This window comes from Amblyraja radiata, chromosome 23, assembly GCF_010909765.2.
Source record: "Amblyraja radiata isolate CabotCenter1 chromosome 23, sAmbRad1.1.pri, whole genome shotgun sequence".
NCBI lineage: Eukaryota > Metazoa > Chordata > Chondrichthyes > Rajiformes > Rajidae > Amblyraja > Amblyraja radiata.
The window spans coordinates 20,203,595-20,229,224 of NC_045978.1; the positions used below are offsets into that span (position 1 = coordinate 20,203,595).

At 46.6% G+C, this 25,630-nt stretch overlaps 1 protein-coding gene across 1 annotated transcript in view; it reads right to left on the reverse strand.

The window, feature by feature from the left end:
- The window catches only part of LOC116986068 (regulating synaptic membrane exocytosis protein 4-like), a 55,144-nt gene that overhangs the window by 13,950 nt on the left and 15,564 nt on the right, over positions 1–25,630 (reverse strand). The window contains exon 4 of the mRNA XM_033041249.1: positions 15,432–15,573. Coding sequence (XP_032897140.1) covers positions 15,432–15,573 — 142 coding nt within the window. The remainder of the gene's footprint in view (positions 1–15,431; positions 15,574–25,630) is intronic.

A 25,630-nucleotide genomic window follows, 5' to 3' on the forward strand; every position in this document is an offset into this window, starting at 1 on the left:
TGATTTTACGCCGGTTACGAATCCAGGCGTCACACACTGAATGGATTGACCATGGATGCGTGTAATCATTAAAGCATTCAGACATTACGTAGTTAAGTAAGGACACTGATGCTTTAAATGAAAGAAAAGTTTTTAAAAACTAGTTTCCCCTCCCAACCTTGGGGGTAAACTAAGGGACAGAACTTAAAATGGTACATGCAAACACCCCCAGTCCGGTAATAGGTTTGTTATAAAACCGGTGGACCGTTATTTCATTCGTCCATCCTGCAGCCACTAGGATGTTGTCAAGAGGCACGTCCATTGCTCTTGCTGCCGACGTAGATGCAGCCCTGGTGGAGTGAGATTTAACCATATGAACGTTCACTCTGTTACCGCCATTACCCCCTTTGACCATCTGGAGATGGTTTGTGTTGACACCTTCTGGTCTGTTCTGAGCCTCTGTGGTTCTCCGTAACTCTCAGATAGTGGTGTTAGTATGTTACCACACACACAACCGTAGGTCCTCTGGATATGCCAAGAACTGGATCTCCATCCCTGGCATTCCTGGCCTGCTATGTTTATATCAGGTTCCTGATTACGAATGTTATGTTGTTCATATTGGTGGTCATGTGGTCCAACTGTAGCTTTTGCAGTGTCTGGACTCTTTGTCAGCATACCACCTTCATGGTTAGTTATAGGCGGTCCCCACTGTCAAAGTAGGGTTAGTACCACGCTCACATCCCATGTGTCCGTGTACCTTGGTCTTAGGGGTATTAGATTGTAAATTCTCTTCATGAATTTTGTTGTAAAGGGGTGCGTTCCTATCGACCCGTGCCCTGCTTGCAGCATCAGATAGGAGGAAAGTGCGCCTCTGGCACTATTGATTGCACTATAACTTTGTTTATAGTTATAGTACAGAGTTGATAGGAAACTCCAAGACATCTGTTATCCGAACTGTGTTGTATTTGTTCGGACAGTCCTATGCCTTGAAATGGCCTCCTCAGAATCTGCAGACCAACAAGTTAATACGTTCGTGTAGTGGATGATTACTCCCTGTAACTGGGTTCACTAGGAGGTCCCTGCTCTTGGGTACAGCCATAACTGGCTGGACTATAGTTCCCAAAATTTTTGGCGACCAGCCTTGAGTAGGCCAATCTGGCACTACCAATATGCCTGTGGCTTAGTCTTGCTTGATTTTGGTCAAGCATCGGTTTGTGAGACAAATTTGCGGAAAGCATGCATAAACAATCCTCCCCAATTGAGGGAGATGGCATCCACTGCCTTTGTTCCTGGATCCTGCTTGCAGGACACATATCTGGGTAACTGATGGTTTAGTCTAGATGCAAATAGATCAAAATCTGGTATGCCAAATCGTGTAGTTATTTCGTTAAATACTGCCTGATTCAACATCCATTCTGTGTTGTTATTAAAAATCCGTGATCCAGCATCTGTCACCGTGTTATATCTACCTCGTAGATTTCCCAAATATTCCTCTTGATACACCAGTGCCAAATGAGGTTCGACAATCTATCGTAAGATACAGATTTTGCACCACCCTTGTTAGTGGATATGTGCCACCGCAGTGGTGTTATCAATCTGAATTTGAATAAGCACCGGTTGCATATTGCTACAGAACCCCTTGAGTCCAAATTGTGCCAACAATTCTGGGTAATTGATTCCATGTGTTGGGGAATTACAGACTCCTGCTCATTCCATCTGCCCCCACAGCTCTAGACTGTGTTAGTGGCTCCCCATCCTTAGCCACTAGCATAGGTCTGAAGAACCCTCGATAGCTTTCAAGCAAATTTACTTTGAGCTTTCTCACGTTCGTTATCCACCGTAGTTATTCAACAATGGCCTCTGCTGGCAATCCATAGTTTTGCCAATTTTGCCTGCATGGAATCTGAGTGTTCGTTCCTTTGCTCGCTGTAATTCTGGTAATGCAAAGGCCCATACGTACTGCTGGAAATGCGGCTACTATTTGCCAATTACACTCGCTGTTTGCCTGATAGATGGCTAGTATTTGACTATCAGGTCATAGCAGGCTTGATTAATATAGTCGTTTGCCCCTAGGCAAAGTCACCAACATATTTACTGTTTTTGATAGTAAATTCTAGGTAATCAATTACCCTTGTAGGTGTCAATTTTGATTTAACTGGATGGATGAGGTAACCAATTCTATCAAACAGGGTTTTGGTTTGCTTTGACTGATGCTTCTGCCAATTCTTGGTGACTCCAAAATGAAATTGTCCAAATATGCCATTACTATGTGGTTCTGAGACCTTTGTAGACCCAGAATTGGTTTCCGTAGTTTTGTCAATAGTCTAGGAGCTGATGTCAACCCATTTGGCAGATCCATACCATCCAGTTAAACTTCAAATATCTCCTGTTCTTAGTGAATAGACACCGAATAGTATGCATCTTTGAGGTCGATGCATGCCATGTGACCATTTTATAGGAAGCTCCTATAAAACAGTAGTTAGACCGTAACAAAATTACAGTTTCTAAAAGTCTATACTGCACAAATGAGTTAAACCTGGATGAAGTGACATCCTCCATCTGTCACATGTCCTGAATGGCAATCCTGCCCAAAATTACTGGGCCTGCCTCGAAGACAATTCCAGTCCGAGTTCCAAGTTTGCTTGGAACCTGTGTATGTTGTGCAGTAAAATTATCACGTTATTAACTGTGTTTTTTTTTAAAAACCAGTTCTGAAATTTCATGTTATTGTCATTTTGAACAAGAACACAAGAGTAAATTACCAACATGTAACTGCTCCACAATCCCTTGTTTCAGCAAACCCAGACCCACCTACCTCCATGGCTACCGGTGGTCTTGTGGTAAGCCCAAAGGCCCCTGATGCGGATTCCTTTTCTCTCCTTGATTGGGAGTAGGACTGGTAAGGAGTGTGGATTCCTTGTTTCTCCCGACCTCTGCTTGGGTCTGGTCTGAAAACCACGTCATACTGAGCCTGCCTTGTAGGACAATTCTGGCCATTATTTTGAGTCTGCCTTGAAAGACGACTCTGATCGTATTTCCGTGCCCAGCTTTCAAGCTACCACCGGATTCAGTGAACCACTTTCCCCCTATGGAGGTGTGGGGTGTGTTGACGCCTATGCGGATATTCTGCCAACTGCTGGCTCTTGAGGCCATATGCATGCTTCAGTATGTTCATACTTTAAATTCGAGATCAGTTACCTACTGATCATTCACACTCCCCTCTACTGAGAGTGAGGTTCGTAGGCAGCCCTGAAAACAGGTGCTGCCACAGGCCCCTGAGGATACCTGTGCTGACATGGCCCTTCCAGTGGACCTAAATGAGATTCTAGCTTTGGTCAGACTGAAATGGACCATGAATGCTCCTCTCCTCAGAGCAGGAGACATTTGTGCAGCCCTGAAAACAGGTGCTGCTGCCTGCGGGTTCTCCATAATACCCGGGCTGTCAAGAGCTAGATTCCATCCAGGGAAGCACCCAGTGGAACCTGGATGATTGCAGAAGCACTTATTTTCTGTTTGTTTGTATGGAAGCTTATTATTCCTTTTATGTAAAGCATTTTGGTGTTGACTTAAACAGTGCAATATAAGTAAAACTTACTTACTTACTTCCTTTCTTCTGCTTGTCCCTGGGAAGGTTTCTTCCACTTGTAGTTCCCCCTCCAATGGGGAAGACATTGGGCTGCCCCATGTGCGAGGCTCCCGGCACCGGCGCTGCTGTAGGCCGTGCTGATACTGCTCCCTCCTTTGGAGCAGATCATTGTTGGAGCAACTTCTCCATAAGTTGCTCCATGTGGGAGAAGTCGTCCTCAGACGCTCTCCGTTGAGGGAGGGTATCCCTCTTCCCTGGACTCATCTGAGTCAACGGGTTCGTTTAGACTTGCGGGTGGCATTACGTCCCGCAGGACAACCATGGAGCTCCTGCTCCCGCGCAAAGTCTCCTTCCGATTCTGCTGTCGGCACTAATGTCGGGAACAAGACCGTTGCCCGCTATTTGGAAAGCTGCGGTCTTCGGCAGCCGACATTCCCGCGGGCCGTCTCCTCGACATCTGGGCTCTGAAAAAAAAAACTTCAAGCCCGAAAGAACGCAGGTAAGTGATTCAATTTTCCTTACCTGCTCATCCCGACAGCCTGGGAGTGACTCACGTGACCGAAGTAAAATCAACCATTTTGATCTTATGGGTATGTATACAATGGTGAGAATAAGTAAGGTGAATGCAGTGTCTTTTACCCACAGGGTAGAAGACCTGGGTATCGAGAACCAGGGGACATAGGTTTCAGGTGAGAGGCAAAAGATTTAATAGGAACCTGAGAGGCAACTTTTTTACTTAGTATATGGAACGAGGAGGTAGTTGAGGCAGATACAATAACAACATTTAAAAGGCATTTGGTCAGGGCCATGGATAGGAAAGGTTTAGAGGGATATGGAACAGACATAAGGAAATGGGACCAGCTTAGATGGGACATTTCTGGTCGGCATGGGTGAGTCGGGCCGCAGGGCCTGTTTCCCTGCTGTATGAATCTGACTCTATTTGCCATCAACGCTAGCTATCTGGATCTGATCTCAAATGTACATTAATGTGGTTTGTAGGTTAGATACCTATAATTGGAGAATTCAATGGTCACACGTTGGGTTATAAGTTACACAAGCGCAATATGAATTTCTTAGGAAGCAGATGCTGGAGTAACCCAGCGGGACAGGCAGCATCTCTGGAGAAGAGGAATGGGTGACGTTTCAGGTCGAGACCTTCTTCAGACTGACTGTTCCTCCAGTTTGCACGTGGCCTCACTCTGGCATTTGGAGGGATACGGGCCAAGCGGGGGCAGGTGGGACTAGCGTAGATGGGGCATCTTGTTCGGCATGGACAAGCTGGGCTGTAGGGCCTGTTTCCGTGCTGTATGACTCTATTTGCCATCAACCTCGATCTGATCTCAATACTCCGCCAGTCGACTCTAACAAAGCCTGATCAGCAAAACAAAATCAACTTTTCCACAAATTGCATTTGTCCAGTGAACATAAGTGGATGTCTGCCACGCGTCAGCACAAAGTTCAGATCAATCTTGTCCAACCACTTAACAAAACGAACAAACTTAATTAACATAATTAAGGGAGGATTTAATGAACTGTTGACAATTCGCCAGTTTGGCAGGACCTGTGGATTTCACTAGAGACCAGAGTTCCAGCGAGACTGGCTTTTTACAGGAGGCAACACTCACAGCTCTTCTGTGATTCCTCTTAATTCAGTAACGTTTAGCTAAGGTACCAGTGCTGAGAAGAAACTGTGGCAAGAACTTGTGATAGATTAGGCTTGGGTTTAGATTTATTATTGTCAGGAGTATTGAGGAGAGTGAAGGAGAGTGAAAAGCTTTGTTATCCACTGAAAACTATAATATACTTAAATACAATAAAGCCAAACTCAAATAAAATAATTGAGACTATAGACGTACAGTATGGAAACAGGCCCTTTGGCTCACCTAGTCTGTGCCGGCCATCGATCACCACATGCACTGACACATTGCTACACACTAGTCAGTGGATGGTCTGTCCCCTGTGATGTGGTCTTGGGGTGGCGCAGTGGCAGCGACCTGGGTTCAATCCTGACTACAGGAGCGGCCTGTCGGGAGTTTGTACGTTCTCCCTGTGACCACGTGGGTTTTATCCGGGTGCGCCGGTTCCCCCCACACTCCAGACGTACAGGTTTGTAGGTTAATTGGCTTCAGTAAAATTGTAAATGTCCCTAGTGTAATAGGATAGTGCCAGTGTACGGGGATCAATGGTCAGCATGGACTCAGTGGGCCGAAGGGCCTGTTCCGCGTTGTATCTCTAAGTCGAAACTCTGAACTAAATCTTGGATGGAACAGGTAGACACAAAATGCTGGAGTAACTCAGCGGGTGAGGCAGCACCTATGGAGAGAAGGAATTGGCGACGTTTCGGGTCGAGACCCTTCTTCATCTTAGTCAGCAGGGACAAGATGGGCTGAATGGGCCTGTCCCTGTGCTGTATGCCTCCGTGACTCCTGCATCGGCAGCTTGTTTCCGCCTGATCCCAGACCCGCGCTGAATTATCCAGCCAGCAGCCCGGCATCAACCTCACTCCATCCCACCTGCTCTCTCGATCCCTCTGGAGAGAGGCTTCATTTGGACACAGAGATGGAACTGTTGCCTTGGTGACAGTGGCACAAAACGGGCTGCAGAGATGTTAATGACTGTTCAGCAAAGGCACAAAACGCATGGCAGATTATTTTTGTTTTCCTCTTGTACGTTGTGTTGGCATGGCGATAGGTTGGGTAAAGGATGTGTCTGCAACTCTCGACAACAATGAACCGCCTCGCAGTCTGATGGTAATATTTCTAAGTGGATTGATTATCAGTCAGGAAAAGGGGATCGAGGCAATAAATGTTTGCGGGGAAATTAGTTATATGGGAGACAGACACAAATTGGTGGAGTAACTCAGCGAGTCAGGCAGCATCTCTGACGTTTAGTGTGACGTTTAGGGTCAGGGCCCTTCTTCAGACTCTGTGTACGTGAGCGTGTGCATGAGTTATGTAGGAGTAAGGCACAAAAGCAGACCGCCAGCATTCATGTTTAGTTTCATTAAAGATAGATAATGGAAACAGGCCCTTCGGCCCACTGAGTCCACGCCGACCGCTGATCACCCGTTCACACTAGTTCTTTGTTATCCCACTTACTCACCCACTCCCTACACACTTGGGGCAATTTACAGAGGGCCAATAAAACCCACAAACCCGCTCATTTTTGGGATGTGGGAGGAAACCGGAGCACCTGGAGGAAATTCACGCGGTCACAGGGAGAATGTACAAACTCCACACACTCACAGACAGCACCCGAGGTCAGGATAGAACTCGGGTCTCTGGTGCTGGCACCGTTAGGGCAGCACAGTGGCGCAGCAGGTAGTGCGGCAGCCTCACAACGCCACAGACCGGGGTTCGATCCTGACCTCGCAATATGTCGGGAGTGAATGAATGAGAAATTGGGAGAACATCTCTGACTCTATGACCAGGACAGATAAATTCCACTGAAAAACACTGACCCAATCAGTAGTCATAAATTACAGTTAAAACACAAAGTATATGTCCTATAACACCAGGATAAGCACCCAACCAACAAAACCTAGCCCAATGCCAAAGTAGTGTCTAATCTACCTATACAAAACTGACGCTATAGGACAATAACTAACTCCATATTCAGTAATAACCTATCTACATGTTGACAAACATACAAGCTAAATATTTCACCAAGAAACCCAATCCCAAAGGATAATCTAAGATGCCTTTATACAGTTAAACCATGGGACAACAGAAACTAGGCGTGTCGATGCCAGTGTATCATTGAGGTTATCAAGGGGACACCTCCCTTCACTGGTGTTTCGTTGGGTAATCCCCCAGGACACCTCGGGAAGGCTCAACAGTTAGTTCTGGTGCCCCAGAACCACCCCCATCAATACCTGCTCCCACCACCTATGCTACCAGTATGCACTACTAAGCAGCTAACTATGTAAATATCTACTAAGTCAAATAAACTACAGACGATTCATTCGTATAGCGTGGAAATAGGCCCATCAGCGGAACTTGCCCATGCTGACCAAAACCCCTCATCTAAGTTAGTCCCAAATGCCTGCATTTGTCCCAAATCTCCCCTAACCATCCCTATCCATGTACCTGTCCAAGTGTCTTTTAAATGTTGTTATAGTACCTGCCTCAATAACTCCTCTTGCAGATCGTTCCATACACCTGCCACCCTCTGAGTGAAAAGGTTGCCCCTCGCATTCCTGTTAAACTTCCCCTCTCACCTTGGACCCATGTCCTCTGGTTCTTGATTCCACAACTATGAGTAAAATAATGTACATACGCCCAATCTATTTGCCTCATGGTTTTATATACCTCTATAAGATCACCCCTCATCCTCCTGTGCTCCAAGGAATAGAGTCCTAGCCTGCCCAACCTCTCCCTACAGCTCAGGTCCTCAAGTCCTGGCAACATGCTCGCAGTCTTCTTTGAAGCCACACCACAATTGGAGAGCAGAATAATACAGGAGCTACAAGATACCCAGACCTACGGAGACACAAGAGACTGCAGAGGCTGGAATCTGGAAGAAAACACAAACTGCTGGAGGAACTCAGCAGGTCAGGCAGCATCTGTGGAAGGAAATGGGCAGCCAACCTCTCCAAATATTGTCTGTTCCCTTGCACAAATGCTGCTGGTACTGCTGAGTTCTTCCTGCACTTTGCTTTATACCCAGGCGTTCAATGGCCTTACATAAGGTACTTGTTACAGGTCAGATCCAATCGCCCCATTATGGGAAGGATATGGTGGCTATGGGGAGGGTGCAGAAGAGGTTTACCAGAATGCTGCCTGGGTTTCAGGATATTAGCAGGGTAACAGAATTCACGCCAGGTGACAAAGAGCGGAATGTGAGAGAAAAATACAGTCACGGCATGACCCTTTACAGCAGTGATGTAGAGTAGAAACTTGGAGTCCAAGCCCATAACTCCCTGAAAGTGGCAACACAAGTAAATCAAGTTGTAAAAAAGACATATAGTATGCTTGTCCTTATGGGTCGAGGTATCGAGTATAAGTGTCAGGAAGTCATATTGCAGCTCCATTCGACTTTGGTCAGGGCACATTTGGAGTATTGTGTGCAGTTCTGGTCGCCCCATCGCAGGGAGGATGTGGAGGCTTTGGAGAGGGTGCAGAGGAGGTTTACCGGGACGCTGCCTGGATTTAAGAGTATTAGCTACAAGGAGGGGTTGGACAGACTGGGATTGCTTTCCCTGGAACGTCAGAGGTTAATGGGAGACCTGATAGAAGTATATAAAATTGGGGTAGACAGTCAGAATCTTTTTCCCAGGATGGAAATGTCAAAGACTTGAGGGCATAGCTGCAAGGTGACAGGGGCAAAGTTTAAAGGAGGTGTGCAGGGCAAGTATTGTTTTTACACAGAGGGTGGTGGGTGCCTGGAACGCGCTGCCTGGAGGCAGATATGATCGCGGCATTTGGATAGGCACATGGATATGCAGGGAATGGAGGGAAATGGATTATGTGCTGGCAGGATATAGTTGGTCTTGGTTCAATGTTCGGCACAGACAATGTGGGCCGAAGGGCCTGTTCCTGTGCTGTACTATGAACAGTTACAGAGCAAGGGGCGATGAATCCCATAAAGACAAAAGCTGCAGCACTTAAATTAACAAATTACGTTCTGCGGTCAAAAACACAAATGCAAAAGTGCAGACGCCAGCTATTGGGGAAAAGAGCTGCAACAGTTGTATTACATCAGTTACAAACCTGCAGAATGGACAAATTACAGCAAAGCATTTTCAAAGTCAGCATTACATTTTGGTAATGAAACAAGAACACATCACACATTACTTGGGAAATAAGTCTGGACTGGATCTTGGACTACAAGTACATAAATCAAATGTTGCAGAAAAAAAAATCAAAGCAACTACCCAGCCGGGCTTTATCTCAAGAGAAGGAATTGGAATGTAAAGGCTCTGCCAAACTTGTATCGAACCTTACAGCCCAAGTTGAGTTCCATCAGCAGATTATAATGAAAATGGAGGAAGGAAAACAAAAAGATTTAGAAAGATAAATGCGGAGCCATGAGCTTATCCTAACATGGGCAGCACGGTGGCACAGCAGGTACTGTGTGCTGCTTCAGTGCCAGAGTGCCAGGTTCAATCCTGACATTGGGCACTATCTGTGAGGAGTTTGCACATTCTCTCTGTGATCACGTGGGTTTCCTCTGGGTGATCCGGCTTCCTCCCACATCCCAAAGACATGCAGGTTTGTAGGTTGATCGGCCCTCTGTAAATTGCTCCCTAGTGTGTAGGGAGTGGATGTGAAAGTGGGATAACATAGAATTAGTGTGAACGGGTGATGGATGGTCGGTGTGGACTTGTGTGCAGCTCTACCAGCTACGCCACTGTGCCACCCTATCTTGTAGACAGTGAACAGTAAAAACCTTACTCCAGCACTTTGTCATTTTCAGATAATACAATACATGAACACAATCAGGCCAAGTACGAGGTCAAAAGGTGGACGGATCGGTTGGGCTGAATGGCCTGCTTCTCTGGTGTACAGTCCGGTAATTCTACTTGACATCCTGCGTGATTTTGGGGCACTGCCTCTCACATAAGTAGTGGTGCGTTTGGTATTTGTGGTTGGTTGTGCACAGATTCACTGGGCATATACCCCGAAACTGACAGGGTTAAATTACAAGGACACATTACACAGGATGGCTGTTTCATGCACCCCCACCCCCTGCTATTTGTTTAATATCAACCATATTTTTATTTCCCCATTAAAATTCTGTCTGCTGTTATTTCTATGACGGGTACATTTGCTTTTACTGTGTTAGTTAGTTTCATAGTTGCATAGAATATGGAACATGGAACAGTGCAGCACATGAACAGGCACCTCGGCCCATAATGTCTGCCAAGTTAAACTCATCTCATCCTGCATGTGATCCATGGTCCCTCCATTCCCTGGATATCCATGTGCCTATCTAAATGCTTCTTAAACGCCACTATTGTATCTACCTCTACCACCACCCCCACCAGCGCATTCCAGGTGCTCACCACCCTCTGTGTAAAAAAAAACTTGTCCCACACGTCTCCTTTAAACGTTGCCCCCTCTCACCTCAAGGCTGTGCCCTCTAGTCTTTGACATTTCCACACTGAGAAAAAGTTCCTGACTGTCTACGCTATCTATGCCTCTCATCATTTGATGTACTTCTATTAGGTCTCCCCTCAGCCTCCGGCGTTACAGAGAAAACACTCCACGTCTGTCCAACCATTTCCTGTAGCTAATACCCTGTATTCCAGGCAGCATTCTGGGTTCAGTGCAAATAAGCTAAAAGTGAAGTCGTCAAATTTTGAGATTGCAGCGACCAAGCTTGTAATTCGTCTAAGAAACAGAAGATTAAGGGATGATCCAATTAGGGTTTATGTAATGCTGGCAGTAGTCGAGAGGACAATGATTATTCTCTCTGGCGGGGGAGCTCAGTGCAAGAAGCTTCACCTCAGACTTCAGTGGAAGAAGATCGTCATATAAAAGAGATCGGCTTTTCATATCTTTCATTCTTTTGTTCTCTGCACCTTTTCATACCTCTATAGTCTCCCTGTCCCCTGACTCGCAGTCTGTAGGGTCTCGACCAAAAACGTCACCCATTCCTTTTCTCCAGAAATGCTGCCTGACCCGCTGAGTTACTCCAGCATTTCGTGTCCATCTAAAGAGATCTTAGAGGTGCGGTCAGAGGTTAAAGCATCCAAGCTGTGATTGACAGCTTTTTTGTTTCGGGCGGGAGATTGACAGCACAGCAGTCTTTCAGCTGTGCCTCATGCTGTGATCGCTGGCCTCTGGGTCACAAAGCTCGCGCCTCACCTCCCCCTCTAGGGACGGCTGCGCAGCAAGTTACACAGTGCCCTTCATGGCCTTGTGTCCAGGCCTGTTCCACCACCAGCTCTCTACCGTCAAACCAGGGCTGCCAAGTTTCCAAGCCCAGCTATTGTAATGACGGAGGATTACAATGGAGGTTTATCCACAACAAGTTCCCGCCACAAAGAACAAATAATGTGGAATAAAGTCATCTCAACCAGCTTAGAGAACCATCCTCTCTCCAGCCGGAGAGCAAATGTAAGTTAGCTGTAGTCTTCCTGTGAGCAGCCCCGACCCTTCCATCTACCCTCGGACTATCTTTAATCGGACTGTACTGACTCGCACTAAATGTTATTCCCTTTATCCTATATCTGTACACTGTACTGTAGCTGAAACCCTTTAATCCAAGCAACATGCTGGTAAAACCCCTCTGCACCCTCTCCAAAGCCTCCACACCTTTCCTGTAATGGTGCGATCAGAACTGCACTCAAAACCCCAAATGCAACCTAACCAACGTCCTTCAGAGCTGCAACAGAATGTGAGGTGATATAATTGTAATGCAGGGTGGCTGCGGAGAGTCGTTCTTCCCACTGCCTAGTCTGGCAGCAGGAGATACATTCTCAGGATGAGGGCCAGAGACCTGGACTAAATAAAAGGAAACTTACTTCACACTGAGGCTTGTAAACAGTCATACAGAGAGTCATAGTCATACAGCACGGAAACAGGCCCATCGGCCCAACTTGCCCATGCCGACCAACAAGCCCCATCTACACCAGTCCCACCTGCCCACGCTTGGCCCATATCTCTCTAAAACTATCCTATCCAGAAACCTGGCCAAATGTTTCTTAAATGTTATGATAGTAACAGCCTCAACTAACTTCTCCGACAGCTTGCTCCATGTACAGGCCACCCTTTGTGGAAAACAATTGCCTCGGGTTTGTATTAAGTCTTTCACTTTCATTTAATCTTTAAAATTCTCTCGTTGAGTAGCTGTTTTGCTCAGATGTTGCGTATTTTCAGACAGATTCTTGGACAGAGACCCGACAGATTCTTGGATGAAAATCAAAAACTGTATGTGCTGATAGTTGGAAATCAAAATAAAAAATGCTGAAACACTTGGCAGGTCCGGCAGCACCCGTGGAGAGAGTGAATGACAGAGCGAAGAGCCTTCACCCCGAAACATGAACTCCACAAACGCTCCCTGACCTGCTAAGTATGGATTGGGAATATAGCTTCGAGTAATCAGGGTCTACCATGATCTGACCAAATGACGCAGTGGGCTTGATGGGCCAAATGGCCTACCCCAGCTTCTCCTTGTGTTTCCTGACAACTTTAGGAAAGAGATGAGGAGGCATTTCTTTAGCCAGAAGCTGGAGAATCTGTGGAATTCGTTGCCACAGAAGACTGCGGAGGCCAAGTCGATGGATATTTTTAAGGTAAGGAAAGATAGATTCTTGGTTAGTACGGGTGTCAGGGGTTATGGGGAGAAGTCAAGAGTGTTTTATTGTCATATGTCTCAGATAGAACAATGAACAGCACAACAGAATATGTAAACATAGTACACTGTAACCAATATAATAAACGAGAGAGAAAAAAGTTCAATGTGTATATATACACATACCCACAAATACACATAAATATATAAGGGGATTAATAAAGTATTTATCTATCTATCTATATATATATTTCTTGGAGGCGCCGTCAGCGATGACAGCTTCGCCAATGTCTTTTCGTATTTTTTGTTATTTTTAGTGTGTTTTAAAACGTTTGTGTTAATGTTCTCTGGTTTGTTTTATGTGGGGGGTGGGGGAGGGGGTCGGGGTTATTTTTTTTTCAATCTCGTACCTTGCCGGAGATGCGATTGTTTTCCGTATCGTATCTCCGGTCGCTCTGCGGCCTAACATCATAGAGCTGGAAGCCTTGCTCGAGACTGACTTTGAGCCCCACCGCGGGGCCTCGGACTTACCACCGGAGCCTGCGATCCCTTGCCTAGGATAGACGCTCCAACCACGGCCTGCGGATTCCAACATCGAGGAGCTCGCAGTCTTGTGTAGAGAATGATGTCGGGAAGCTCCAAAGTCGCAGAAGGTTCGACCAACCCCGACCTGAAGTCCGATCCCCAGCATGGGAAGCTGAGATCCTACCTGATTCGGGAGCTTGATCGCCCCGACGTGCAGGGCCTGACCGCCGGCTACGGAAGCCAAGATCACCCCGACAACGGAAGGCTCGAGACCCCCGACCGCGGGAGACAAAGAAGGGAAGAGATTGAACTTTTTTTTCGCCTTCCATCACAGTGAGGAATGTGGGGGAGTCACTGTGGTGGATGTTTATGTTAAAATGTATTTTGTGTGCCTTGGTGCTTTTTATTGGTATGACTGTATGGCAAATCAAATTACTCATATGTTGCAAAACATACTTGGCTAATAAAGTATGATTATGATTATGATGATTATTATCACTTATGAATATGAACAAATTTGGATGTTCATGTCAATCAGAAATGCCTATGAATCAGAGGAGAAAGGTCCAGTCAGGGTGAATTGAAACCGATTGCAAGCATTCCGCTGTTGGGATTGTACGACTGGGAAAGTTACCTCCGCCATCCATTCGGATCGCAAGGCTGCCTGGGTGCATCCTGATTAGTAATTACATTGTACAAGTAGATAGAGTAGTAAAGTAGGTGCGTGGTATATGCTGGCCTTCATCGATCGAGGCACTGAGTATAAGAGTCAGGAAATCACGTTGCAGCTTTATAGGAACAAAGAAGATTGCAAAAAGTGGTGAACACTGCCCGGTCCATCGCGGGTACTGACCTCCCCACCATCAAAGGGATCTACAGGATTCACTGCCTCAAAAAAGGCAGCCAGCATGATCAGAGACTCACACCACCCTGGCCATGCTCTCATTTCACCCCTGCCATCGGGAAGAAGATATATGACCCTGAAAACAGTAACGTCCAGGTTCAGGAACAGTTTCTTCCCTACAACTATCAGGTTATTAAACACTACAACCTCCAAATAAGCTCTGAACTACATAGACTTGGGGATATTATTTTTGACTTTGCACTACGATTGTTCATTTATTTGTCTGTATTTTTATATGTGCTGAACATTTTAATGTTATTTATTCTAGTTTTTTTTAATATAGATATTGATCTTTTTGTTGTTGTTTATTATGGGTTTTATAGAGTAATATGTTTACATATCTGTTGTGCTGCTTCAAGTAAGAATTTCATTGCTTTGTTTCAGGATGACAATAAAACACTCTTGATTCTCTTGACTTCCTACAGTTAAGACTGCATTTGAATTATTATGTGTAGTTCTGAGTGACATAGATAGGGTGGACAGTCAAAACCTTTCTCCCCAGAGTGGAAATGTCAAGGCCTAAAGAGCATAGATTTAAGGTGAGATGGGGAACTTTTTTTATACAGAGGGTGGTGGGTGCCTGGAACGTGCTGCTAGGGGTGGTGGGAGAGGCAGATACGATAGTGCATATGCAGGGAATGGAGGGATATGGTTAATGTGCAGGCAGAGGACATAAACTTTGCATCGTTTGGCACAGTTTAGTTTAATTTCGTTCAGTTTCGTTTAATGTCGGCACGTATACTGAGGTACAGTGAAAAGCTTTGTTGTTGTGTGCCCTCCAGTGAAAAGACTATGCATGATTACAATCAAGCCGTCCACTGTGTACAGGTACAGGATAAAAAGAGACTAACATATAGTGCAAGTTAAAGTCCAGTAAAGTCCAATTAAAGATAGTCTGAGGGTCTTCAATGAGGTAGATGGTAGGTCAGAACAGGTCTCCAGTAGGAGAGAGGTCCTGACCTACCTTAACTGGGCTTATCCCTTCATGGGGAGTTTAGACCATTGTTATTGGTCAGGACTGCTCTCTAGTTGGTGAGGGGATGATTCAGTTGCCTGATAACAGCTGGGAATAGCCATTGTGGGCTGAAGGGCCTATTCCTATGTTGTGCTCGTGCATATTTTATGTTGGCAGTTGAGAGTGAGTTGGTTCGGGAGGCAACAACAACAATTTACTATCTTGCCCATTCCAACACTTACTTGCCCTCTGATCCATAGCTGTTCATGCTTTCCTCGATGGACTCGTGGCTGGCTTGACGAATGGTTCTCCTTGGCATCTCAACAGCGAGTCCCGTCTCCGTGCTGCGCTGAATCGCACCTCGTAGCTTTCGACCATCTCCATCTACGAGAGGATGAGAAATTCCATTATCTAATGCAGGACCATTCAGGGGCACCAGGCACCTCTACCTGTTCCCCACTCTGACCCAACCATGCTGAATTATTAGGTGAGTAAATAACCACCAAGTAAATTAATAGCGGCTGTCCTAGTTCCTGTCTAGCTATACTTAGGAAGTTCGGCATAACCCAACAACCCTCACTAACTTCTACAGAAAGCATTTTATCGGCGATACATCCCAGCATGGTTTGGGAACAGCTCCATCTCTGACAACAAGAAATTGCAGAGAGTTGTGGACATAGCCCAGACAAATCGTGCAATTCAAACCTCCCTTCCATTGACTCCATCTACATATCATGCTGCCTCGGTCAAGCCACCAGCATAATCAAGGACAAGTCTTATCCCGGTCACTCCCTCGTCTCCCCTCTCTCATCAGGCAAGAGGTACAGATGCGTGAAAACGCACACTTCCAGATTCAGGGACAGCTTCTTCCCAGCTGATATCAGGCAACTGAACCATCCTTACACCAACTAGAAAGCGGTCCTGACCTCCCATCTATCTCATTGGGCTATATTTAATCGGTCTTTACTGGACTTTATCTTGCACTAAACATTATTCCCTTTATCCTGTATCTGTATACTCGATTGTAACGTATCGTCTTTCAGCTGACTGGATAGCACGCAACAATAAAGCTTTTCATTGTACCTCAGTACAATAAACTAAACTAAAAAATATCAGACTGAGACGCGGCATATTATTCCAACCTGAGTCACCCTGGAATTTATTTGATTTTTGTTTCCGTAAATTTTGACTCCATCTACCATATTAAAATTCCCAGTAATAAAATCGGCTGGAGGGACGCAAGCTATTACTGCTCAGCCTCGCCATTTGTAGCTGATGCATTACACCTCGCAACTGATTTATGAAATTTCAGCTCATAACAGGAGGCAAAGGAGATGCAGAAGTTACAGGAACAGAACAGTCCAGCTTTTTAATGGCTCGTATGGCACGGACTGCCAGCGGTGAGAGATTGGGGTTATTGGAAAGGTGGCTGATGTGGGAGTGGAGATTATTGGAGTGCCGGCAAATTGTAAAAAGACTTTAAAGTGTGAGTAGGTGCATACACGGGAAGAAACATTGAGGAGGTGGTGATAGGGGATGCACAGAGGGGAGGAGGGGGCAGGATGGCTAGGAGGGTGAAGACTGGAAGGGTGGCATGGTGCAGAGGTAGGAGGGCAGGAGAGGCAGGTGGAGAATGGGTGAGAAGGAGAGGAAGGGTGGAGGGTGGAAGGCGGAGAGCAGGAAGGTGGGAGGGTGGGAGGGGTGGGTAGAAAAGGGGAAGAGGTGGGTGGAAATGGGGAGGGGGGAGAGTGGAAAGGTGGGAGGAAGGAACCCTAACACCCGACCTGCACCTGACCAATCTTAGCCAATGATTGGTCAAGGAGGGATCTCATTGACTCCTACCGAATAGCGAACGGCCTGGATAGAGTGGATGTGGAGAGGATATTTCCATTAGTGGGAGAGTCTACGACCAGAAGGCACAGCCACAGAATAGAAGGACATACCTTTAAATTGGAGATAAGGAGGAATTTCTTTAGCCAGATGGTGGTGAGTCTGTGGAATTCATAGCCACACACAGCGGTGTGGAGGCCAAGTCATTGAGTATTTTTAAAAAGGGGATTGACAGGCTCTTGATTAGTAGGGTTGCCATATAGGGAGAAGGCAGGAGAATGGGGTTGCGAGGGAAAGATAGATCAGCCATGATTGAATGGCGGAGTAAACATGATGGGCCAAATGGCCTAATGCTGCCCCTCTGTCTTATGATCTAATCGAGCCTAACCCACATCTGACCAACCAAACACTACTCGTTCTTGGACAATCATTGCCAACCAAACCTGACCCACCCCCCCCCCCCTCCCCAATGCAACCACAACCAATCAAATGCAAATGCAATTGATTGGTTGCAATCAAATGCAAACCATACTGTTCCCAACCAATCAAGGGCAATCAAATGTGTCCCACCCCCAATGCAATCACAACCAATCAAATCAAATCAAACCAACCAATCAAATGCAACCGCTACCCGTTCCCAACCAATCGAACCTGACCCACTCCTAACCAATCAGGCCCATCCTGAGGCCGAGATCCTTTAACGTTCTGACTCCAGTTCCAACCGTGACATCTGACACCTCCTGTAGGTCTGGGACCAGTGAGCATCTGGACCAGTGAACACTGGACCAGTTTATCACACTGTCCATCCCCTCAAACCTGCTTCCAATGCAATTCATTACATTCTGACCGACTGCAGACACTCTGGTTAATCACTTCCCTCCGAGTGTGGAGGTGCCGAGGCTAATGCCAGCCTGCTAGCTGATGCCCGGAGCGTTGTGTGATCCAGTCTCCTCTCACCCAACCAGCTCCTGGGCAACTCAGTCAGGTCAACACAGCAGGCCTCATTACATTTGTTCTCTTCCCCTAGGTGACAACATTGATCGACAAGAACAGCTATCAGGCCACAGTTCCATTTTTTACTTTAGTTTTTAGTTTAGTTTAGAGATACAGCACGGAAACAGGATGACACAGAGGCGCAGCGGCAGAGTTGCTGCCTCACAGCCTCTGGTTCGATCCTGACAACGGATGCTCTCTGTGCGGAGTTTGTACGTTCGCCCTGTGACCGTGTGGGTTTTATACGGGTGCTCCGGTTTCCTCCCACACTCCAGACGTAGAGGTTTGTAGGTTAATTGGCTTCGATAAGAATTGTAAATTGTCCCTCGTGTGTAGGATAGTGCTAGTGTACAGTGTGATCGCTGATCGGTGTGGACTCAGTGGACCAAAGGGCCTGTTTCCACACTGTATCTCTAAAGACAACCGCACCTCGCTTATGCTCATGACAATAAACTCAAATTGACTTGACCTTTATATCATTATTATCACCCTATCAACTGGAACTTTCTGACCGACATTTGTCCATCATTAAAGAGATTATCAGACCGTTATCTCATTGCTCTCTCTGGGATCTTGCTGAGCATGTGCTACAAAGAGTAGTTACAGCTCAAGGCGCCTCATTAGCTGACATTGAAAAAAAACGCTGCAGAAACGCAAGTCTTGGTTTTCTACTGAGATAAATCATCGCAGTCAGAAACGCACTCCATTTATCCCCGCCATCTGTAGTGTTTCTATTAATAAAAGGATTCTAATAGGAACATTTCTGCACAGGTGCAGTTGAGGCTCACTATGCATCTTGCCCAACCGCACTGCTGAGAATCAGTAGTTCACAGCACATGGACTGGCACCTCAGATGCAGCCCAGAATATGGAGTCAACAGAGGAGCTCCAAACAAGCCTCTCCCCAAGATTCACCTTGTCAATAATGCACCTCCTCTAACCTCATCCCCTGCATCTGGTGCTCCCGATGTGGCCTCCTTTACCTCGACAAGTCCAAGGACAGACTAGGCGACAGCTTCACTGAATACTTGTGCTCTGTCCGCCAAGGCCTGCTGGATCTCCCGGTTGCCAACTATTTTAACTCCCCTTCCCATTCCCACACTGACCTTTCTGTCCTGGGCCTCCTGCATTCCCAGAGTGAGGCCACACGCAAACAGGAGGAACAGCACCTCATATCCCGCTTGGGTAGTTTACAACCCAATGTTATGGGCATTGAATTCCCCAATTTTTGATATGTCCCACTTTGTTCCTCCACTCTTCCCTGTAGCCTACCCTGTGCATATCCATTTATCCCATTATCCTACCCTATCCTTCCACCTTTCATCCTCCCTCTGACTTCACATTTCACTCATCTTCTCTCTTCATCTTACACCCTTTTGTCTCCTTTGCATTTCTAGCCTTTGTCCATCCATCTGCTAATCATACTCCTTCCCTCACTTGTATCCACCTATCACTTGTTAGGCTTTTCTCCCCCTCCCACCTAACGTTTCCTGCCTCCTCCCGCCTACTCCATCAATCTCAGAGTAGGGTTCCGATCCGAGACATTGCCCATCTATGTTCTCCAGGGATGTTGCCTGACTCGCTGAGTTACTCCAGCACTTTGTGTCTTTTTAGTCACTATCCTTCCTTTCTCATGTACTTCATCAGCTTCCTCTGCAATGCTGAGCTATGGGAGGGACCCTGTCTAATCAGGAGATACTGTATGTAAAGATATAGACCCGGTTCCCATCACATCCTAGATCCCGTGGCAGGAGTGTCCAAAATTAGAGGGTACAGGTTTAAGGTGAGAGGAAAGAGATTTAAATGGACCCGAAAGGTAGACAAAATGTGCAGGAAGGAACTACAGATGCTGGTTTACACCAAAGAGGACACAAAATGCTGAAGTAACTCAGTGGGTCAGGCAGCATCTCTGGGGATAAAGAATAGGTGAGTCACATGTCGGAACCCTTCTCCAGCCATCTGAAGAAGGGTTCCAACCCAAAACTATTATTTTTCTCCACAGATGCTGCCCGACTTGCTGTGTTACTCCAGCACATTGTGTCTATCTGAGGGGTAAATTTCTCATACAAAGAGTAGTTGGTATTTGGAATGAGCTGTCAGAGGAGGTGGTGGAGGCAGGAACAGTAACAATGTGTAAGAGACATATCGACAGCTGCTTAAATGAGCAGGTGAAAGAGCGAGATGGAATTAATGCTGGCAAGTGGGACAGTAGAGATGGACAAGAGGTCAAAACAGATGCAGTGAGCTGAAGGGCCTGTTTTTATGCTGTACAACTCTTTGACTCGACAAGAGAGAGCCTCTGATATGAAAACCTTTCCATATATTTGGTGGAGTTTTTTCTTTGGAATTTTAGATTCATATTCAGATTAGTTTATGATCGTGTTAGTTTATGATCATATACACCAGGGTGCAATGAAATTCCTGTTTGCATATGCTACAGAGTAAACAGTGTACATAAAGTGATGATAAATACAACAATATATAAATAATGCAGAACAGCAGAATGGGGCAAAGATTGCAGTGGAATCTGAACTAATGCAATAAATACTAAAATACAATAAGAGCAAAAAAGCTAGAGGTAAGCCCCTGTCCCACGATGCAAGTTTACCCAAGAGCTCTCCCGAGTTTAAAGAAAATCAAACTCGTGGTACTTCATCACGAGTATTATTTTACTCTTGGAAATTTTTCACACTGCTGAAAAAACGTTACGAGTTTCCGCATTTCCCGAGTGCCTGCCGTTAGCATTATGAGCTGTTACGAGACATCCACGAGCTCCGACGTACCCACTACGTACTTACCAAAAGTTTGATTTTTTTTTAAACTCGGGAGAGTTCTTGGGTAAACTCGCTTCGTGAGACAGGGCCTTTTTGAGTGACAGTTAAGAGTTAAGAGTTACGTGACAGTACCTCTGTGGAGAGGATGGGAAAGAGGTGAGTCTGATAGCAGCGGGGAAGTAGCCTTAAAGACTTTAGAAATACCGTGCAGAAACAGGCCCTACTAACCCCAGAGTCCATGCCAATCAGCAACCACCATGTACCCTTACACACTCCTACACACTAGGTACAATTTACAATTTTACCAAAGCCAATTAACCTACAAACCTGTACATTTGAGATGTGGGAGGAAACAGGAGCACCCAGAGAAACCCCACATGGTCACAGGGTGAACGTACAAACTCCATACAGACAGCACCCATACCCAGGATTAAACCTGGGTCTGTGACCATTAAGCTAAAACTTAAGTAGTGGTTCTTAAATCTGGACATCCAAGCTTTCAAGCTCCTGTACTTCCTTCCAGAAGGTCGAAGAGAGAAGAGTGTATAGCCAGGATGGCAGGTATCCTTGTACCTTGTTCCTTGTACATTCCGAAGAGTCCACCAGGGACTATACGGGTAGTTGGACAATTTTATACTGGACAATTTTTACATTAACCAAGCCAATTAACCTACAAACCTGTACGTCTTTGGAATGTGAAAGGAAACCAAAGATCTCAGAAAAAGCCTCACGGGGAGAAGGTACAAACTCCGTAAAGACAACGTCCGTAGTCGGTATCGAAGCCCAGGTCTCCGGTGCTGCATTTTGTTGTAAGGCAGCAACTCTACCGCTGCGCCACCGTGACTGCCTTGACAATACTTCCTGCCTTCCTTCTCGGTTACTGCGGTGAGTCCTACTGTGGGATCCTCAGAGTAAAGTCATTGGCGGGAGGGAGGCAGGGGGGAAATCCTTCTGCACCCTGTGTGTTGCCACCACCTGAACATGCTGCTCCAAAAGTGAAGAACCAGATTCCGCTTGACTAGCCCGAGTCTGCCCAAGATCCCAAGAAATTGTAGATTGTAGATGTAGCCCAGTCCATCCCTCTCCTCTTTCCTCTCTCCCTGCCCTCATCCACCCATGTTCCTCCCTCTAGCTTTCCATCTCACTTCTCTCCTCTCTTTATCTCTCACACACACTTTTGTCTCCCTTTTATTTCTAGCGTGTGTCACCTTCTCCACCCATCTGTCAATTACCCCTCACTTGTGTCCACCTCTCACTTGCCCGAGATAGATACAATGTGCTGGAGTGACTCAGCGGCTCAGGCAGCATCTATGGAGCAAAGAAGCAGGTGACGTTTTGGGTCTGGACCCTCCTCCAGACACAAAACCTTTCTTCACTTGCCAGACTTTGTCCTGCCCAAGAGGTGATAGCCAAGTTAAATTCTGCTTTCTCCAGTCTTTGTATTTGTTTTCTTAATTTCAGATATTAATTTAAAACATTTTTTATTGTAGCATCAGCAAACTTTGTCCTTGCAGTTCATTGTGAGATTATTCTGTACTAAACAGATACCATGCAAACTGGAGGCTTGAACAGAGGCATTTTAATCAGTTACCCAACAAACTGCAGTGTAAAGCACTACTGTTGTAAACTGCTCAGTGATAATTTGTGCAATCTCAGACGACATTGAGAATGCTGATGTACACTGCTGATATATAACACAGGGCTGCACAGTGATGCACAGAAATGATGGAGGGTCTCCCACCTCCAACATTAACTGTTTCCCTCACCACAGATGCTGCCTCATCATCATCATCGGCGGTTATTCGAAACGAGTGCGACTGTCCTCTCATGGAGCGCGCTAGTGCGTGACTTTGTTTAACGTGGGGAGACTGGTGCACAGACAGCCACCACAAGGTCCTTGACAGATGTGGGTGAGGATCCAGTGGCATGGAGTCCAAGACGACCGGAGACCCTTTTCTGCTGCAGCCTTCATCCGCCTTCCCAGCCGTTGTGACGCTCCACTGTCAGCCATCGTCCTCCGCCTGTTCCACCATTGAGGTCATCGTTGGATTGCTCTTTGTCAGAGTCCTCCCCCTCGACCTTACCGCCATCGGTGGCCCTACCAGGAGCATAGCTCCAGACGGCATCGCTCTCAGGACCTCGCAAGCTTCTCCACCACGACATGGTGACAATCCACGGAGACAATCCACACTAACATACACACTCACACACACACTCTTACACACTCATTCATGTACACACTCATACTCTCTCATTTACACACTCGCTTACACACTCACTCACACACACTTACACACCCTCACTCACACATACTCACACATACTCACTCATACACTCACACATATACACTCACATACACACAGTCACACACACTCTTATACATTCACTCGCATACTCACTCATACACTCACTCACACACACGCACACTCAGACACACACATTCAGACACAGTCTAGGTTTCACAATGGACAGGGCATTAATACTGATCGTTTGTCCACAGCACACTATTCACAGAATTGGCTTGGTAAATGTTAAAAAAAAACTTGTTCCTAGTGGCTGTGGAGTGGTTGGTGTGCGGGGATCGCTGGTCGGCGCGGACCTGGTGGGCCGAAGGGCCTGTTTGCACACTGTATCTCTAAACTAAACTAAACAAAACTATCGAGCCATTTATTGTGTACAAATTACATGATAAAGGGAATGACGTTTAGTGCAAGGTAAAGCCAGTGAAGTCCGATCAAGGATAGTCCCAGGGTCACCAATGAGGTAGATAGTAGTTCAGGACTGCTCTCTGGTTGTGATAAGATGATTCAGTTGCCTGATAACTGCTGGGAAGAAACTGTCCCTGAATCTGGAGGTGGGCATTTTCACACCTCTGTACCTTTTGCCCGATGGGAGAGGGGAGAAGAGGGAGTGGCCGGGGGTGAGACTGGTTCTTGATTATCCTGGTCCCACTAGTCCCATCCCCCCACTCTCCCTCCCCCTTTCCTCCTCCCTTTCTCCCTCTCCTTCTCTCCCCCTCTCTCTCCCTCCCTCTCCATCTCCCCCTCCCTCTCTCCATCCCACCCCCCTCCCACTCCCCCGCTTGGAATCACCCCCCCCCCCCCTCCCCCACCCTCACCATCTCCTGGGGAGAGACCATTCCCGTGTAGGGGACAGCTGCTTTTATCTGTGCTTCAGTTTACTATCCATGTACCTGTCCAGATGTCTCTTAAATGTTAAAGTCCCAGCCTCAACTGCCTCCTCCAGCAGCTCATTCCATTCACCCATCACCCATTGAGTGAAAATGTTGCCCCTTAGGTTCCTTTAGTTTGGTTTAGCGATACGGCGCGGAAACGGGTCCTTCAGTCTCTGAGTCTGTGCCGAGCAGCGATCCCCGCACACTGGCACTGTCTTGCACACACTAGAGACAATTTACAATTTTAACCAAAGCCAATTAACCTACAAACCTGCGCGCCTTTGGAGTGTGGGAGGAGGCCGGGGCACCCAGAGAGGCCCCACACAGGACACGAGGAGAACGTGCAAGCTCCGTACAGACAGCAACTGTGGTCAGGATCAAACCCGGGTCTCTGGCGCTGTGAGGCAGCGGCTCTACCCGCTGCACCACCCGATCTATTTCCTTCATGATTTTATACACCTCTATAAGATCACCCCTCATCCTCCTGCACTCCTGACCCTCTGCCCTCCTATCCCCTTCCCCACCCCAACTCTCACCTTCCCCCTCACTCCTCTCCCCTTTCTCACTCCCCCCTCATTCCTCTCCCCTCATTCCTTACCTCTCTCCCCCCTCCTCACTCCCCCCCCCCCTCCTCACTCCCCCCACCTCTCTCCCCCTTCCCCCCTGACAAACCCCCTGAGCCACTCGTTCCCTCCCCATGGTTGTGTTTATACCTCTCTCAGGGGAGAGGGTAGGTGGGGGGAGCCCCCACAATAATGTTGTGCCCACCCCGTACATTGTGTCCCTGCCCCTCTCCCCACACAACTGATGTGTTAACTAGTGTCGCGTGCAGATGACGATGGAACAGACGGAACACCACACACGGGGTGAACACAACACAACACAGATGCTGCCTGGCCTGCTGAGTGTTTGAAGTATTTTCCTTTTTTTTATGCTAGGTTTTCAGCATCTGTCTAACCTTTTCCTTTGAGAGGGCAGGATAAATAATGGCACTGTATTCTTCTGTCCTGCAACGTTAAGTAACACTGAGGCAGCCTGGTGCACCACGGCAGCCCCAGATTATTATATGCCTGTCCCAGACAGCACTGCAGTGTATTCCCTTCATACAATACAATTACTATATATTATCCTTTCATCAACAAATAAATAGTCCTGATATTCACCTGCACGTACGCACAGTCGCAATAAATAGTGACAATAAGTAGTAGTGTGAGAGTAAGTTGGAAAGGGTGCAGAAGAGATTCACCAGGATGTTACCTGGGCTTGCGGGCTTCAGTTATAGGGAGAGGTTGGATAGGCTGGGACATTTTTCTGTAGGAGGCTGTGGGGTGATCTTATTGAGGTGTACAAGATCATGAGGGGCATGGGTAAAGTGAACGCTCACAGTCTTTTTCCCCGGGGTAGAGGATTCTAAAACTTGAGGGCGCAGGGTTAAGGTGAGAGGGGTAAGATTTAAGAGAGATCTCAGGGGAAACATTTTTACTCAGAGAGTAGTCTATATCTGGAGTGAGCTGCCAGAGGAGGCTATAGAAGTGGATACAATACGACTTTTAAAGGACATTCGGACAAATATAGAGATAGAATGGGTTTAGCGGGATATGAGTCAAATGCAGGCAAATGTTCTTGGTTCTTGGTTTCTTGGTCCACCAAAATATTCCAAATGGAATTTA